Genomic DNA, 17,592 nt, shown 5'->3' with positions numbered 1-17,592 from the left:
TAGGGAGACCAAACTAGCAGCTTATAAAATCTCGATATCAACCCTTCGCAAGCATGTATAGGTAAGGTAAATACTTGCATCGTTGCATTGGTGGTTAAAATGAAGCTTCAGTTTAGCAAGAGGTTTTGCACAAATTAGCCAAAAAGACAGTGGTGCAGGGTGTACAATATATATCGTCTGCGATAATATCATAATTGTTGTTTTAACGACGCCAAAAAACAAACAAAACACTCCTACAGAGTGCCATGAAGTCTAGTAGATAGACTAGTGCGCGCACGCATTTAGAGTGCGTTCTTTCACTGCGTGATTTAGTCTGTTAAAATGCATTTAGATTGATCACAAAATTGAAGATACAGGGGCAGAAAATTTATATATTTATATCGTTTCATATAGTAGATCGATATCACACGAAGAGTGCCGTTTTTTTCTCCAAAAATCTGCATGATTACATATAGATTTTTTTTACAACAGTTCAATAAACAAGTTAATTAAGAGACTTGCGTTTTAGACACCATATTGCCTGTTTTTGCTCTATTTCGAGCCACCATAGCACAGTTTTGCGTCTCTGAGCAATGATGGTGTTTCGTTCCTGAATGAATCAACCGTTTAAATGATTCGATTCAATCGCAATGACTCACTTATTAACAGTGACTTGCTGACACCTACTGGTGGTTTTCATTTCACATTTAAAGTATCTTTTGATTTTTTTTTTTAATGTAATTTAAAATGAGTATTCAACATTTTATGTCTTATATATCAAAACATTATTTCTGCATTTGTAGCTGCAGGTTAAATGCATTCATGTCCTGCATGAAACAGTGTGTAATCTAAATGCCACTTTAGATGAAGCTTCTGTGTTTCCTCTGCATTGCAAAGATGAATTTTGTTGATACTGATTTAATTTGCCTGGTAACAGCCCAAATGTCTTATTATTCTAAATAACTGATTCCTTTAATTAAAAACAACTAGTTTCAGATTTATAGGCCTATCCCAGGGGTGTCAAACTCAGTTCCTGGAGGGCCGCAGCCCTGCAGTGTTTAGTTCCAACCCTGCTCCAACACACATACCATGTAGTTTTCAAATAAGCCTAAATGATTAGATTAGCTGGATCAGATGTGTTTAATTAGGGTTATATCTAAACTGTGCAGGACTGTGGCCCTCCAGGAAATGAGTTTGACACCCTTGGTCTATCCCATTTTTGCCTGCCTCCCACTGTTAAAATGTAGCAAAGTAATTTTTACTCTGAGTAAATTTTAAATTAGCTACTTTTTACTTTTACCTGAGTAGATTTTAGACTGGTACTTTTAGTTGTACTTAAGTAAAATTTCATTAATGTAATGGTACTTTTACTTGAGTAGAATATTTTCGTACTCTTTCCACCTCTGTTAAAGACACACCAATCTCCATAAAGCCCACCAATCTATATTTGTAATTAACAATGCAGCAGCGCCGCATCTAGTGGCTTCAACTGGATAGGTTAACAAAAAACATTAAAATGCAATGACATTTACATCGTCATCGCATCTCGTGCACCACTGATAAGGCTGCCTCCTTAACGCACACCTATTCGAATGCAACATTTTTGCATTCGAATGTGGATTTTTATTTTAAATTCGACGAATATTCGAAATTCTATTTTTTTTGACAGCCCTAGTCCTGAGTCCTCTAAAGACAAATTGGGTACTTAAAAATATTATAAAAAGCAATGTTAATATTAAAATATATAATGATTTTTTTTTTTTTTTAATAATTACATGTAAATCATTTATTCAAATAGAACACATAATAATGTTGAATGGTCATCAACACAAAATACACTTGCAATTTATTACCATTTAAAAAAACAGTTTTTTATTTGAATATATTTTAAAATCAAATTTTCTTCCTGTGATGGCAAGGTCATTGCTCCAGTCTTCAGTTTCACAAAATCCTTCAGAAATTATTCTAATATGCTGATTTTGTGCTCAGTTATTATAAATTATTATAAATAATTTTTTAACAGCAACATTTCAGCTAATTGACTGCATATAATCTTTATTTAAATTATGTTTTGCATTCTAAATTTTTAAATGATGTTTGCTCCACTAACTTAAATTATTAAATTAATTTGTCTCAACATTTGTCATGCCCACAGAGGCTGCTTTCTTATTTGTACACTTTTATTTGCAGGTATGAGACAGTGCTTGAGTCACCACTTATAGTACTCTGCCAAATAGAGTCTCTTGAGAAACTGGAAGATACACAGTTGAGATTTTTGAAATATAATTTTGCTGCATTACAAAGACAGATCCTCTTTATGGACAGTTTGTGGTCATGGAAATTACTGGAAAGACATTCTCTATGCAGGAGCATCGATTTTCAGTGTAATTCATAATCCCTTGTATGAGTTTAAACTCTGCTAAATATAGTTTAAATGCCAACAGTGACTAATGATAAGTCTACACAATTGCAGCTAATATGAGGATTTATAAGGGTTTAGTGCAATAAGTTACTGTCATTCTCAAATCCTTCCAGAGTTTGAAGGCAGCTAAGCTGAAAAGAGTTTCATTTACATATAAAAGAAGGCTGTGTCCAATGTGTTTAGAGTGTGTATATTTAATAAACAAATCGGAATATTAAACAGCAGCGAATATTCATGTGCTTCATCTTTCCTGCTGCTATGATGTGTGTTGAGAGCATTTGGGTGTCCAAACCTGTTTATGGAAATACTGTAATTTCATTAGCTTACTAAGGGTGGTACAGAGGTCACCACTGACTTAATGGAAAACAATATACTACTCTGGAGTCTTCAAGGAAATGGTCCATATGGAACAACTCAAAAAGGCCTCAGTTCAGAAATCTATACTGTTGTTTGTCTAACTTTTTTATTTTATTGTATTTAATATGCCTAACATTATATTTTATTTTTGTTTTGTCGAATATAATGTAAACCAACAAAAGTAAAAAGGGAAAACCACATACTGGAATAACTGGAAGAGTTAAATAAATTTGGCCATTAAGTTTACCTAAATCAGAAATATATATATATACTTTTTTTAAAGACAACATAAATGTACATGTTTATCCATAAAGTGCTTTACAGATTATTTCTAAAGTTGACTAGGCTGTTATGAAAAGACAAAAAATCAATATCCCTGAAAAGAAGTAAACCTCTGTCTACACATATTACATTTAATGCATCTTAAAACCTTAGTGAACAGAATCATGCCTAAAATATGATTCATTATCCTTTGATCACTGACAATGAAAGCACAGTGCAAGGAGTTGTATTGATCCTTTCTACTGATCCTCACCCTTCATCAGCAGCCAGAATTGAACAGCTTCTGTTTGAATAACTGCCTTTAATCTCCTAAATCTCTACGCATGATTGCATCCTTTATTTACCTTGCCTGACCTGGCCTATATAGGAAAGTGTATTGCTTAAAGGGGTCATATGATGTTGCTAAAAAGAACATTATGTTGTGTATTTGGTGTAATGAAATGTGTTTATGCGGTTTAAGGTTCAAAAAACACATTATTTTCCACATACTGTACATTATTGTTTCTCCTCTATGCCCCGCCTTTCTGAAACGCGTCGATTTTTACAAAGCTCATTGGTCTGAAAAGCGAGGTGTGCTGTGATTGGCCAGCTATCCAGTGCGTTGTGATTGGCCGAATACCTCAAGTGTGTGACGGAAATGTTACGCCGCTTATCATACTGTGATGCCGTGTCCCGGCGCGACGAGACATAACCAATAAAACCCATTATAAACGAGGCCGCTGGAAGAAGCCGCCGCCCCTCGCGCCCCGGACTGGAGAGGGGAGCGCGTGCGGCCGCCGGACTCCGCCCCTTACCTGGACCCTTCCTGATCACTGCCCTTCCCTTCACGAACCCCGCAGCACGACGAGGACACCATATCCCCTGTTTATTTTGGACACTTGATTCCCTTTTTTCTGGACGCACTCCAAAGAGAAAGGAAAAATTTTAATTGCATCATATGACCCCTTTAAAATTGTAAACCTAGTTTTCAGCTCACCAGTCAATCAGAAACGCTCTCAGTCTGAAAATCATGTTCATCACGAATCTCTCAAAAAATCATGCCCATCTCAAAAAATGTCCTATTACCAATCAGCAGACATTGGACAGACATTAAGGACATAAAGAGATGTAAAGTAATAAGGATTATAATAGTTCAGATAGGTGAGCTCACCAGTGATATTGTTGCTGTTGCGGGCCTCTTGTCTTTGAGTCTGATTGCATTGCTCTCGAGCTTTCATATGCTCAGCTACCACAGCACATGCTGGATGAATCGTTTCCACCTGATGATGATTAAAAAAAAAAATGTGTGAGGCAAATGAAAGTACAAACTGCAGTACATATTAAGAAAACTGCATAAACATGCTGAGCCCATTAGAGAAAGCTGGTTAAAGAGCAGTTTCACAATTTCAGTCACTTGCCATTAGGTCAAATCGACAAAAAGGAAAAATTCTAACATTTCAAATATTATTTGCATTCATTTAACTCCATTTGTGTTCCACAGAAGAAAGATCACATGGGTTTCGAAAAGACAAAAGGGTGCAGAGTATAGTTATTTTTGGGGGTAATCAGATTTGAAATACACTGTATGTCTATATAAAGGATCTAAATATTTATCAGACTGAGACTTAGAAACATCTTGTCAATAAACCCCAGCCACACAGCAAAATTTGTCTGAAAAATCTCATTATCTCCGAAGCAGCCATTGAACCAATTTGAGCCTCTCTTGCCATCATTTACTATAATTAAATGTATTACAGATAGAGAGAGAAATAAAGAGAGAATGAACGTATAACAAAATGTGTGGGATGCTCTCTCATCGACAACATAAAAAGGAAAAGTTGCTTCTGTTTCACCTCTTTGCTGCATAAAAAGACATGAAATGGCCGCCCACTTATTCCTGAGAGGAATGAGAGAGAGTCAGAGGTGGGTGAATGCTAATGATCCGATTAAGCCTGAGGTTACGGTGGAACGAGCAGTAGCAACAGATTCAGAAGTTCCTGAAACAGACCTACGTATCTCCAAAGGAAAACAGAGATGGTAAATCATAACAATACTAGAAAAAAGTGAATTGTTGTATTTAGTCTAGAGGGACGCCTCAGGGGTCTGTGTGTCATATCAATCATCCTCTACGTGTAAATCGAATCAACAGTATGATGTCAGCATGGAAATCAAGGATAAACGTTCCAGCTATGTTGACTATTATTCATCCTGTGGTGAAAGTAGTGTTTATGTTCCCTTCACTGAGCTAATAGGCAGAAATGGGTTGTTGTTGGGACACACGTTGATGCAGTCAGTGAAAACGCTAGTTTGAATGTGTTTACGGCTGTTTGTGTCTAGAAAAGTCTGCATGTTTGCTTGTCTATTTGCCTGTGAGTGCTTGCTAGTGCTTGTGTTCTCTCCAAATTCAAAACCAGAACAGATGGTTGCACTGTTGGTTTCGGTGACCTCTGTCGTCTACTGGCAGGTGAGATAAGAGAGGAGGGGATGTGGATGAGTTAGGGAAGTTTTCTCAGAGTTAGATGCAGTGCATTTGTACAACAAAGTTAAAGAATGTCTCACAAACATGTCTCACACATCTCAAACTGAATCTGAATCATCAGGGTGGACAACTGATTTGAAATACCTAGCAATCTTATAAAGCAGAAAAATTGTAATAATTTAAAAAAAATAAGTTGCTGTTAACCCACTATATTTTAAAGAAAGTTATTGGTTGACAATTTGAATGGAGCCACAGGACAAATACCCATGACTTCTATCTGAGCACCACCAAAACACTGCGATGGTAATATTTCCACCAATTATATAAGTTTCTCAGCCTCTAACCAATGTACAAAATACAAAATGTAAAATTTAGATTAGCACACATTGTCATTAATTACTCCAATAATGATTAAAAGTAAAAGTAATCAATTGCACTCCAGCAAAATATAAGTCATTAGAAGGCACACTTAAAGTAAATTTAAACTTGTCAAAGTGTCACAATTGGCACAATTAACATCAAACCTGGTGCCAGGTTTTGAGTGTGAATGAGATTTGTACGTTATGAAAGATAGGAACCTTTTTATGAAGAATAGTGACTTTTACAACGCTTTCATATGGCTTGGTAATTCTTGGAATGCAGTATGCACACTGCAGTACTGAATGCAGTATGTATAAGCATGTACTGTTTTAATAGAGCTTTTGTTATTTTGGATTCTTTTGTTTCACAGACGACAGAAAACAGGGTTTCAACCAACATAAGGGTAAGTAAATGATAAACCCTAAAGGTTTATACTTGGCTAATGATAAACCCATCAAAAAAAAGTTTATCCATAGGTAAACAAAATCGATTACTCTGAAATAAGCCGAAAACGACACCAGAGTGACATATTTGGTAGTAGTCTAGAGGATAAAAATATCTAGATTGAAATGTACTGGTCAGATGTAAACCAGAAAATTATTTTAAATTTATAAAATTTTAATTTTATTTTGTTTGCATTCTATAAAAATATAATTTGCATAAATAAAGAGCACTTGCTAAAACTGGATGTTTTGTAGTTAGGGAAAAAAGATGCAGGTTTGCTTTGAAACACCACAGTATAATGGCAAAACTATTTAGTCAATTCTCCTCTAAATTTATTTTAAAATGCGACTGGTTGTCTGTATACATGTGCAGTTAAATATTTGTATAAAAGAAGAAATAAAAAAAACACACGCACATCGTGTTTTCAAGTTTGCATTTTTGTGTGTGAGTATCTATAAAGAGTGTGAATATTTAAAAGATTGATGGAGATTTGTGTGGGAAAATTTGGCAAGACAAACTGCTGCGGTTATTAAAAAATGTTACGCCACTGAATGCATAATAACCTCTTTTTTTATGCTTACGTTGCATGTAATCAGCATATTAAACCCAACCAGATACAACCAATCTCCCTGGCATTTCCTCAAGCCAAGGCCAAGGCTCAACTTTGACATTGTAAAGGGTAAAGTGACGAGAAAATACCTTGATGCATCACTCCAACAAATTTCATTTGAGCCGCAGAACGTAAAATCGCACTCAGAATCCCCAGTGTGGGTGAGAGAGAAAAGAAGTGCAGAGAAAAAACAAACAAACAAGCAAACCAGTTGTATCCTACCAGAACTGGTGACACACCTGGGTAATAAAGCAATTGGTTTCAATTAAACAATCCACATGATTTGACTGCTCCCATGTGGCTCTAAAAGTCCCCAAAAGGTCAAGTCTCCTATCTCAGCAAAACCAATTACGGCACATCTGCTGATAAAGGGTGTTCAAGGCCGCTTCCATATGTCTCCCCACAAATTTGCACTATAAAATGTATCATTGGACCAAAAATGATAGAGCAGTGTGCTAAAAATCCCTTTATGCCTACATATCTAAATATCTCAAACAGAAAAGTAAATAGACACCTGTTGTCTTGAATCACTCTAACCTCTGCACTGGTGACCTGATCAGAAATATTGAATAAGTTGAGAGGGCAAATAAAGAAGAAAAATAATTGACCGATAAGAATCCTGTTATTGGTCAGATAGCATCCAGTGGCCCTGAGGAAGAGGCTCATGAACACATGGAATCATTATTATAGGAAATGAACTGCCATTCAGGAAAGGAAAGCCATATCATTAGAGGGAGTTCCAAACAACAACTACATTTAATTATAATATTGATTTGTGCTCTTCTTGTGGAGCCTGTGATCCTCAGAAGTTAGAATGATGATCCACCTTTGCATAACACAGAGGTTTGGTAAACCTGGATAGAGTTTGTTTTGGAGGCCAATTAGTCACATGAATTGCACGCTTAATTTTCATGACAGGAACCTAATTTTGCCACTCGGGTTAAAACATGACAGTGTTCCTGTACTGGAAATGGTCATCAAAACATCATTAAAAGGAGGCCAGGATCTCAGGTCAGTACTGCTAATCAACTCCAAATCTGTGACACATCAGCACATTAAATATAGCAGATACAGCACATTAAATATAGCACTGGACTGATCCCTAGAGGATACAGTGGCAATCAAATGGCATGGATTATACTTCATCTACATCATTAGCTCAGTATGATGCCTTTTAAAATAAATGTATCTTTTGTGCATATCTATTTATATTTACATTTACATTTATTCTGTCTCAAGGACATCTCACCTAAATCTGGAGGCAGTGCTATTACGAACACTTTTAACTTCTACGATATGCCACTCAAACAGCACACACTACATTTTCTAAGTCAGTGGTGCAGTGCGATGCCTTTTAAAATAGATATGTAAATCTCTCTCAAGAAAACATCACCTGGATCTGGAGGAAAATGTTAATACACTTGATGTCAGGGCCATTATAAAACACTTTTAACTTGAATGACGTGTCATTCCAACACCATACACCATTCTTTGTCTACATCAGTGGTACAGTGTGATGCTTTCTATAATAAATATGCAAATATCTCTCAAGGAAATCTCACCTGATTCTGGAAGCAAATGCTAATATTTGACATGAAATACTTTAGGAAAGTCAACTTAATCCTATGGTTTGTCACGCTATACCCAATTTAAAACAGTATTTGTTAATTATTTGAGCATAACTATAATTACATATTCTTATGATTTCATAAAAATTATATTTGTACTTTAAAAAATGAATTTGTTACAAAAAAGGTGAATAGAAATAGTGAAAATGTGGCCAAATTATACTGTGTGTCTAACAAATTTTAATATCGGGGACATACAGCCCACAGCAGAAACCACTGGCTACAATACATATGATCAATTTGCAAAGACTTTCAATCATTTTAATCAAAATCAACTGCACAAAACTAATTGCTATATATAGTGTATCAATAAAATATTACAATATGTTGTATAAATGTTAAGAGCATAGGATCACACATTGATAACTTACTGCCTTCCAGTTGCTCTGGTGAATCCCCAAACTCAGTAAAACGGCGACCAGTCTTACAGTTGACCAAGTTCTGAAGAGAAACATGATTAAGACTCCGGTATAATAGGAAAGAATGAAGTTTGTTAGTGTCTAACCAAATAACACAGGAGCCTCTGTTAGATCTCTTGATGTTTTCCAGAAGTCTCGATGTTTCCAACAATACTGCTCGCTGCCATTCGGCACAAATGCTCAGTCCTACATAATGTCTTATGGAGCTCGTAATAGCTGTAATTGAATCACGCGTCTCTTCCTCATAACAGACCGTCAACAACCTGTCGTTGTGAGTTCCCAGCACACACTGGGCAGAAGAGTGGCGCGCGTGGAGAAATGAAGTCACGGTACGCCTCCCCTTTACGCACGAAATGCCGCTGACTTCACTGATTAGATAAACTCTGATTTCCAGTCATACATTTATTAAAACTGTTTGGGGGAAAACAAACAAAACAGCCAAATTGCCCGCGAGTGAATGGGACGGAGGCTTGCAGTTACGTAAGTTCACGAACTCCTGAAATACAATTAAATGGAGTAAAATATGATTGTTTATATTATTAAATATATTTAATTTTGCAATTTACTAATGATTTTCCAGCTCCTATCCACTGATCATTTAGGCTATCGATGCTAAACATGCTACATCACATACATAACCTAAACTTTAACAATTTGTTTTGAGTACTTTGTAACTTTATATGAAAGGTGAAGGAATAGTATGTTACTGTTAATGTAGGCCTATGTTTTTTTAAACAATCACTAGGACCCAGTACAAAATTATTCCTGAGTTGCCCCCTTATGTAGCCTATAGACGTTAGAAATTGGATTAGAAGAATTAGAAAAAGCATCTTAACTATTGAGAAACGTTCTATCTGTGTGTAAAACTGCAAAAAAATAAAAATAAAATAAAAACATAAAAAAATAAATAATAGACTTCAACTGCCAGTTTAAGAATATGCTCATATTAGGTTTTTGAGTGTAATCACACACAATGTTTGAGGGAGGGCCATGAGATGTTTTAAAACACAGTAAGGAAAAAAAAAAAAGTTACATTGGGAGACCTGTATGAGAGGAATTTATTTGAATAATCTGTTCATTGACTTGTGATTCCAACAGCAGTGAAGAAAGCGGACATCGCATATGTACCACGCTGTAGGACAAAGGCTTAAAATATTCTGCCTTTTTGTGTAACCACTGAGTTCCTCTAAAAACTGCCCACTGATATTCCCAAGTCAAAAGATCGAAGGTTTTTTGTGCAGTCAAGCTGATGCACCGCAGGGTCTGGATTGAGTTCAAATTCATGAACAACAAGAGTGACCAAATTATAGCACAAATTCATAAGCTCGGGATGGAGCTTTTTTTTTTATAGTGAGGAGGAAAAAGAAAGATGAAAGAGACCTTCACCTCATCTCAGTAATTGGTCAGTTAATTATCTAATATCATATTGTGATAAATTATGCATGCCTCTCACAGTTTTATTCCTAATGATGGTCCCTATTGTCTTTTCCTCCATACCTAAATTATATTTCTTTTCAGTTATCAGGTCTTTTTATTGCCCTCATTTATCCTTTTTCAATTTCATTGTCTGAACTGTGATTGTCTTGTTTGAATGGTCATTTAGCATATTTAATGAACAGCAGGGACTATCACAAGTAAGCTTATGGTCACAATTGAGTATCTGTGTTGCTTAGGCTGTCCTTTAGGGAGAAGACAATTTGCACATGTATTTGATGTTTTAATCCAGCAAGGGAAAAATATTTTCTTAGCTGGACAGTAGACCCCTATTGCTTCCAGCTGCCTTGTCATGCTGAGAGAAAGAATGAGAGAATTAGTTTTAAGGGCAGATTGTCATAAACATTGATTTCCATGACAGCTGTCCTCAAAACAAACCTGATTTAAACATACTGACCAATAAGACTGTGTGGTAAACACCCATTGTGTTGTGTGATAAATACTCAGTTCTGTGACTAATGGCCAGATTCAATTTTCAGACTTTTCTATAAAAAAATAGAGCAATATTCTACAAAATCATCTCAGTTAGAAGAAGAGAAAAAAAAAATTCTGAGTCATCAGAAGATTCCATAAAAACACAAAAGTACTGACATTTCAAAAAATGTAAAGGAATGAAGAAATATGTTTTTTGGGGATGCTGAATTTGTTTTAATACATTGCAATATATAATCAGAGGTGGACAGTAATGAAGTACATTTACTTGAATAAAAAGGACATACTACCACAACAAAATGAACAATTCATCTAACTCTTGCATGCTCTTTAAAACATTTTCCTCTCTCCTTTGTCCTCCTCCTCCCCCTCCTTCTTTAACAGGTGACGACTTTGCCACATTCCTCTTTAATAAAATTAAAACCATCAGCACAAGTCCTCCACACCACAAACTGTCAAACATCTTACCAGAAAACATACACTTGCTCACATCCTTCTCTCCACTTTCTGAGGCAGAAGTCTCCAAACTCATCCTTTCCAATCATCTTGCTACTTGTCCGCTTGATCCAATTCCATCTAATCTCCTTCAAAGCCATTTTTTCTTCAGTTGTACCTGCACTCATTCACATCATTAACACATCTTTTCACACTGGTGTTTTCCCCTCAGCATTTAAACAAGCTCGTGTAGCCCCACTACTTAAGAAACCTACTCTTATCCCAGCACTTTTAGAGAATTACAGACCGGTATCCCTTCTTCCTTTCATTGCAAAAACACTTGAACGAGTTGTGTTCAACCAAGTTTCTGCTTTTCTCCCACACAAAAAACCTCCTGGAAAGTAACCAGTCTTGCTTCAGAAGTGGGTATTCAATCGAGACTGCCTTGCTCTCGGTTGTTGAAGCCCTAAGACTGGCAAGATCTGCTTCCAAATCTTCAATACTTGCTGGATTTGTCCGCTGCTTTTGACACGGTTAACCACCAGATCCTCCTGTCAACACTGCTGGCATAGGGCATCTCAGGAACCACACTCCAGTGGTTTGAGTCTTACCTCTCAGATAGGTCTTTCGAGGTATCTTGGAGGGGTGAGGTGCCCAAGTCACAACATCTAGCTACTGGGGTGCCTCAAGGCTCAGTTCCTGGACCACTTCTCTTCTCTGTCTACATGGCATCACTAGGTTCTGTCATTCAGAAACATGGCTTTTTATATCACTGCTATGCTGATGACACTCAACTCTCCCATTCATTCCATCCTGATGATCCAACAATAGCTGCTCGCATCTCAGCATGTCTAACAGACCTTCAACTCAACATTGCCAAGACAGAACTGCTTGTGGTTTCAGCAAACCCATCAATTCATCATAATTTCAACATCCAGCTAGGCATATCAGCCATAACTCCTTCAGGGACAGCCAGGAATCTTGGAGTTGTGATTGATGATCAGCTGAATTTCACAGACCACATTGCCAAAACTGCCCAGTCCTGAAGATTTTCTTTATACAACATTAGATTGTCGAAGAAGATCAGGCCCTTTGGAACATGCTACACAACTCCTTGTTTAAGCTCTTGTTCTGTCCAGGCTGAACTATTGCAATGCTCTCTTGGCAGATCTTCCAGCCAGTTCTATCAAACCTCTACAACTAATCCAGAATGCGGCTGCAAGATTAGTTTTTGACAAGCCGAAAAGAGTGCATGTCACACCTCTGTTCATCAATTTGCACTGGCTACCAATAGCTGCTCGCATAAAATTCAAGGCATTTATGTTTGCCTGCAAAACAACCACTGGCTCTGCACGCCTTTACCTAAATTCACTGCTTCAGACTTATGTGCCCTCCAGAAGCTTGCGTTCTGCAGGTGAATGGCACATTCATAGTGCCATCCCAAAGAGGCACAAAATACCTGACCTGCCCAACTCAATCCAAGCAGTCCTTAGCAATCTTCAAGAAATGGCTAAAATCACATCCTTCCATCTACACTTGCCCCTATAACACTTGCACTCTCTGTTTCTATTCTAACTACTTGTTTTCTTTTTATTAAAAAAAAAATTACCCCCTAACACTAGTGTTCTCTATTCTTTTTCTATCCTATCTACTTGTTTTCATTTTATGTATTATAAAAAATTACCCTCTAACACTAGAGTTCTGTGTATCAAGCAGTTAGAGAGCATTTTTGTAATTTGTGTTTTGATGTCAAACAAATCTTGCTGTATTTATTTATTTTTTGTTAAACCAGTGTTGCTGTTGTAAAGTTATACAGCTACAGTTGTGTTGCTGGGATTTAAAGAAGGTTTTTTCTCTCTCTCTCTCTTTTTCTTATCAGTCTGTATTTACAGCAATTTCACTGTCCACTCGGTTCAAATATATTTGTAAAATAAAAAATGTAACATTCTAAAAGCTCTTTATTCCAAAGATATAAGCTAGTCAGGTAAGGTATTGCAAATATTACATACAAAAATAATAGAACATGTATGTTGACATAAAAAAGGAAATTTACTTTTGTACTTATGTACTTTTAAAAGTAAGTACTTCTGTACTTTTACTTAAATAACAATCTGTCTTTACAACTTTCACTTGTAATGGAGTAATATTTGACCGGCAGTATCTCAAGTAATGAAGTTGTGTACTTTGTCCAATATCTTGTGCAATATCTTTGCTATCTTTGCTAAATAATTTTTTATTTATTTATTTTTAAATTGCAAACAAATTAATGAAGCAAATTCAAAATTATTTGTTACAATTTATTGTTAAAATAATGTAGATCAATTGATTGATCGATCGACGGACAGATGGTTAAAAATCTATTGTAAATATCTCCAAAATATTCTCACAAACCTTCTTGCTTACATGTTGCTAATTAATTATAGAGAGAAATAATGGGCCTGTTAAAGAACTTACAGAGAGGATCAAAGGTCAGATCAAAAGAAGAAAAAAGATCTGCCTTCAAACATGTCAGAAAAAGTGCAGTTTCCAACTTTAATGTCTTTGTACCCTAATTGCATTCAGCAAATGAAAAAATATAATAGGAATTAAATATTTAAAAATTGATCTGTAATAATTAGATAAACAGTAGTTTTACCTGGTGATTTGAATAATTATTAGTTAATATTAAACTTAATATTTGTGCAGTTTTGGTTAACCAACCCACAATAACTGACTGTGAATAAACATAAGTGCATTCACAGTATACTTAACAAATTGCTTGATTGTACCAGAAAAAAATATACAGTACCAAAAGTTAAATTACATTCAAAATGGGGACATTTTAACACAAAAACAATAGTATGTTTTAAGAAATGTTTAGTAGCAAGTACAAAAGGATTGTGATTTTATTGATTTATTCCTTGTTTAACCAAATAATGGATAATTTAAAATAATAAGAACTGTAATTACTGTATGCACAATGGTTTGCAGCACTCTTGTATAAATTATATGTGGAACAGAAGAGATTTGGTGGACCAGGACACAGTAAAGATGTTGTTTCTCATACAAGATGACAAACATCTCAGAGATGATAATTTAATTTATTAACATTGCAGATAGACAGCTACCTCAACAACTCTGTCATATTTTAGGTACATGTCTTACAGCGGGACTCAGGCAAACAAATCTAATGATGCCTTTACTTAAAGAGAAGAAAGCAGATTTTATTAGTACTCTTCGAATTTTGAGTTTACGCTTTTTGAGAGCCTAATGAACCTAAAATAGAAGGCATCCAAAATGTGACATGCTGTGGAGGCTTCACTAACACTTTGAAAACCCCTAAATTGAGAACAATGTACATTTTGACTCTAAAATCCATACTAGCCCACAGAAACATCTCCTCTATTGATGTCCTTGACCGGTTCATTGTCAGTTTGAACTAATTTTCAGAGTCTGGAAAATATGTTGTATGTGCCACCTATAAAAACCAAGACCTTCTCAAATCTCTCACTTTGTTAACAGTTCAAACATGCACTAATATGCTATTACCATAAAATCAGCACTTTTCCGTTAGAAAGTGTCAGCATTTATTGGGATGTGTGCAACAAACCTATGCATGTGCTCCTTTTATCAGTCTCTTGACTTTCATCTTCCTTCATCTGTGGAGTTAATCTTTATGCACATTAATGGAGGATGTGTTTGATGTCCGTTAGGTATCTCAGCTTATGATCAGCAAAATGAGTGACCTTTGCTGTGCTCAGGGAGATTGTGATGTACAATATAAGACATTATGCAGACGTTTACTGGAAACAAAATCTGGCCAAAATGTATGTTCTAAATGCTGTAAATACATTTTGTTTAAACCTTCAAACCTGTCAAAATATATTATGTTAGGAGGACAACAATCATAAAAGACATTGTGGGTAAGTGCATATATATATAATAATGTACAGTAGCTTGCATAGCTATAGTCTTTTACAAAAAGTCATACATGTCTGTGCAAATTATATGTTAGCTGTAATTACATACTATTTAACATCAAGTTGATATATATATATCCTACATGTAATTTTGTCTGTTTTTTTTTTTTACAGCAGCTGTACCTGTGAGGCTGAGCAGCATGTATTCACTAGCTCTTTGAAAGAGCTTAATTTAACAGAAGGATGTAATGGAGCCACTGGCCTTTCACTTATGAGGTGAACCACACAGCGGTGACATTAGAAGGGCCACTACCTCCTATTACAGTTCACTAATTTGATTCCTGTTATACAGACCCACATTCATGCACTCCTGACATTCACACTCACACATTTCAGATGGAGAACTTAAAAGACACTAAAAGCCGTGTCACTGCTTCCACGAAGCAGTACAAAAAGCAAGGACCCCAAAATGTCAATTAATGTGTACAGTATGAAGCCATTCACTAGATAAAATTGAATTATATCTTTTGTTTAATTATTAGATGCATGCATGAAAGAACATGAGGACATCAATGATGTCTCATGCCTGAAGTGCAGATGGTGTCATGGTAACACAAGGTAATTGTCCATAAATGATACGTTCCTGCGGAGTTGCAGTGAAGGTTGTATACACAAGTTCGGTGCATACAAAAGCAAAATGAATAACCTGGAGAAAGCAAACTACTAAATCTTTGATTATCAGTATAGCAACCATCAAATGTCAAGCTTTGCTAGAAATAATTATACAAATACATGTGTAGGTGTGCTTTTTTATAAATTGTTCTGCTGTCAACCCACTGCATAAAAATTCATATGAAACAGATTTTCTTGGGCTTAAGGGTCTGTTTGATTCATAACGGAGCAGTCTTTTTAATACATAATGCTTTAAGCAACACATGATGTTGATAATGACTATGCATCTGCTGTGTTGACTACCCAATAGTAATAAATAACTATGTTATGGACAATTGTAACGATGTCCTTTGCTACCAAAGGAAGTAACTAAAGTCTTACGGGTTTGGAGGAACATGAGGGTGAGTAATTAATGACAGAATTTTCATTTTTGGGTGAACTATCCCTTTAAGTGCAAAAATGTAAAAATTTTTTAAAAAAGTAGCCGAGAATACGCAGTGCTTTTTAGCAATACATATTAATATTTTTAATGTAACCACAAAAACATTTTCCACGACCTAAAATAGACAAATGCAAAAGAGAAGGCAGATTTAAAAAACAAAAAACAAAAAAAACTAAAGTATAAATAAATCTCACAACACTTTGAAAACATTTATTATTATTATATTGATTACACAACCAACCTTAACTGAACCTATACATCTAATTAGAGTTTTAATTCTCTATCTCTCATATAAATCACATCTAGCAAAACATTAATATTGCTGGAAAAACTAAAGATTCTTAATGTCTTTCTTTCAGTGTTACGGACTCCCTAAGAACAGATTTAGAATATTTCCTCTACTGCGTCTGATCGGGATAAAAAGACGGAATCTAAGGACTTGACCAAGAATGACAATCGAAACAAGTAATCATGCACAACACAGCTGCTCATACCTTCTCCTACACATGCAATTATTCCAAAGCTGTTGACATAGCACAAAGGCAAGATCCTGTTTCTGTGACTAGACCTCTCAATTACACCAACACAGCAGCCATGGTCTGAAGCAACACTCTGCACATCAGTATTTGCACATAGCAGGTGTGCAGTGAAGAAAGTGTCATCCTCATTAATGATTGCTTTCTCCATATAACCTGTTGCACAACCTCTGAAAATACCTCCTTGATTCTGAACTTCTTATTCCATAGAACAGAGACCATAACAGTGTCTTGGTGAATAATAAGGGAGTTGTTGTGTTCAACATGAAGGTTTAATGGGGATTTCATCCTACGTTTTGTTCTGAGACCTTAAAGTAGGTTATTAACGGAATCACAGATTTCGTATAGCCAGATGTTTGAATTGTGGCACAAAGTAGTTCTCATTGCAACCCATTCTGGCCAAGAACTGCCTGGGAGGAATTCATCTGAAGCTGAGTGTTTTCATGTTCCAGCTCAGCTTTTTTAAATGTTGTATGTTTCATGTTTGTAACGATAGAGGCGTCGTGACAACAAAGTGGAGATCCAATAGCAGGCTTTAAAGGGGTCATATGATGCGATTTAAATTTTTCCTTTCTCTTTGAAGTGTTACAAGATATTGGTGCATAAAGAAGATCTGTAAAGTTGCAAAGACTAAAGTCTCAAATCCAAAGAGATATTCTTTATAAAAGTCCCATGTGGTTGCCGCAAGCCCGCCGGCCGCTCCTTCGTCGAATCCGCCGGCCG

At 35.9% G+C, this 17,592-nt stretch overlaps 1 protein-coding gene across 1 annotated transcript in view; it reads right to left on the bottom strand.

The window, feature by feature from the left end:
- ghrhrb (growth hormone releasing hormone receptor b) overlaps positions 1-9,236 on the bottom strand; it is a 30,426-nt gene extending 21,190 nt beyond the window's left edge. The window contains exons 1-2 of the mRNA XM_016542799.1: positions 8,912-9,236; positions 4,191-4,299 (exon numbers count right to left, since the gene is read on the bottom strand). Coding sequence (XP_016398285.1) covers positions 4,191-4,299; positions 8,912-8,995 — 193 coding nt within the window. The 5' untranslated portion in view covers positions 8,996-9,236. The remainder of the gene's footprint in view (positions 1-4,190; positions 4,300-8,911) is intronic.
- Positions 9,237-17,592: the final 8,356 nt, after the last annotated feature.

This window comes from Sinocyclocheilus rhinocerous, unplaced genomic scaffold (genome assembly GCF_001515625.1).
Source record: "Sinocyclocheilus rhinocerous isolate Xijiao unplaced genomic scaffold, SAMN03320098_v1.1 scaffold1180, whole genome shotgun sequence".
NCBI lineage: Eukaryota > Metazoa > Chordata > Actinopteri > Cypriniformes > Cyprinidae > Sinocyclocheilus > Sinocyclocheilus rhinocerous.
Note: the sequence above shows the minus strand (reverse complement) of the source record. Positions and strands in the feature narration are given on the sequence as shown.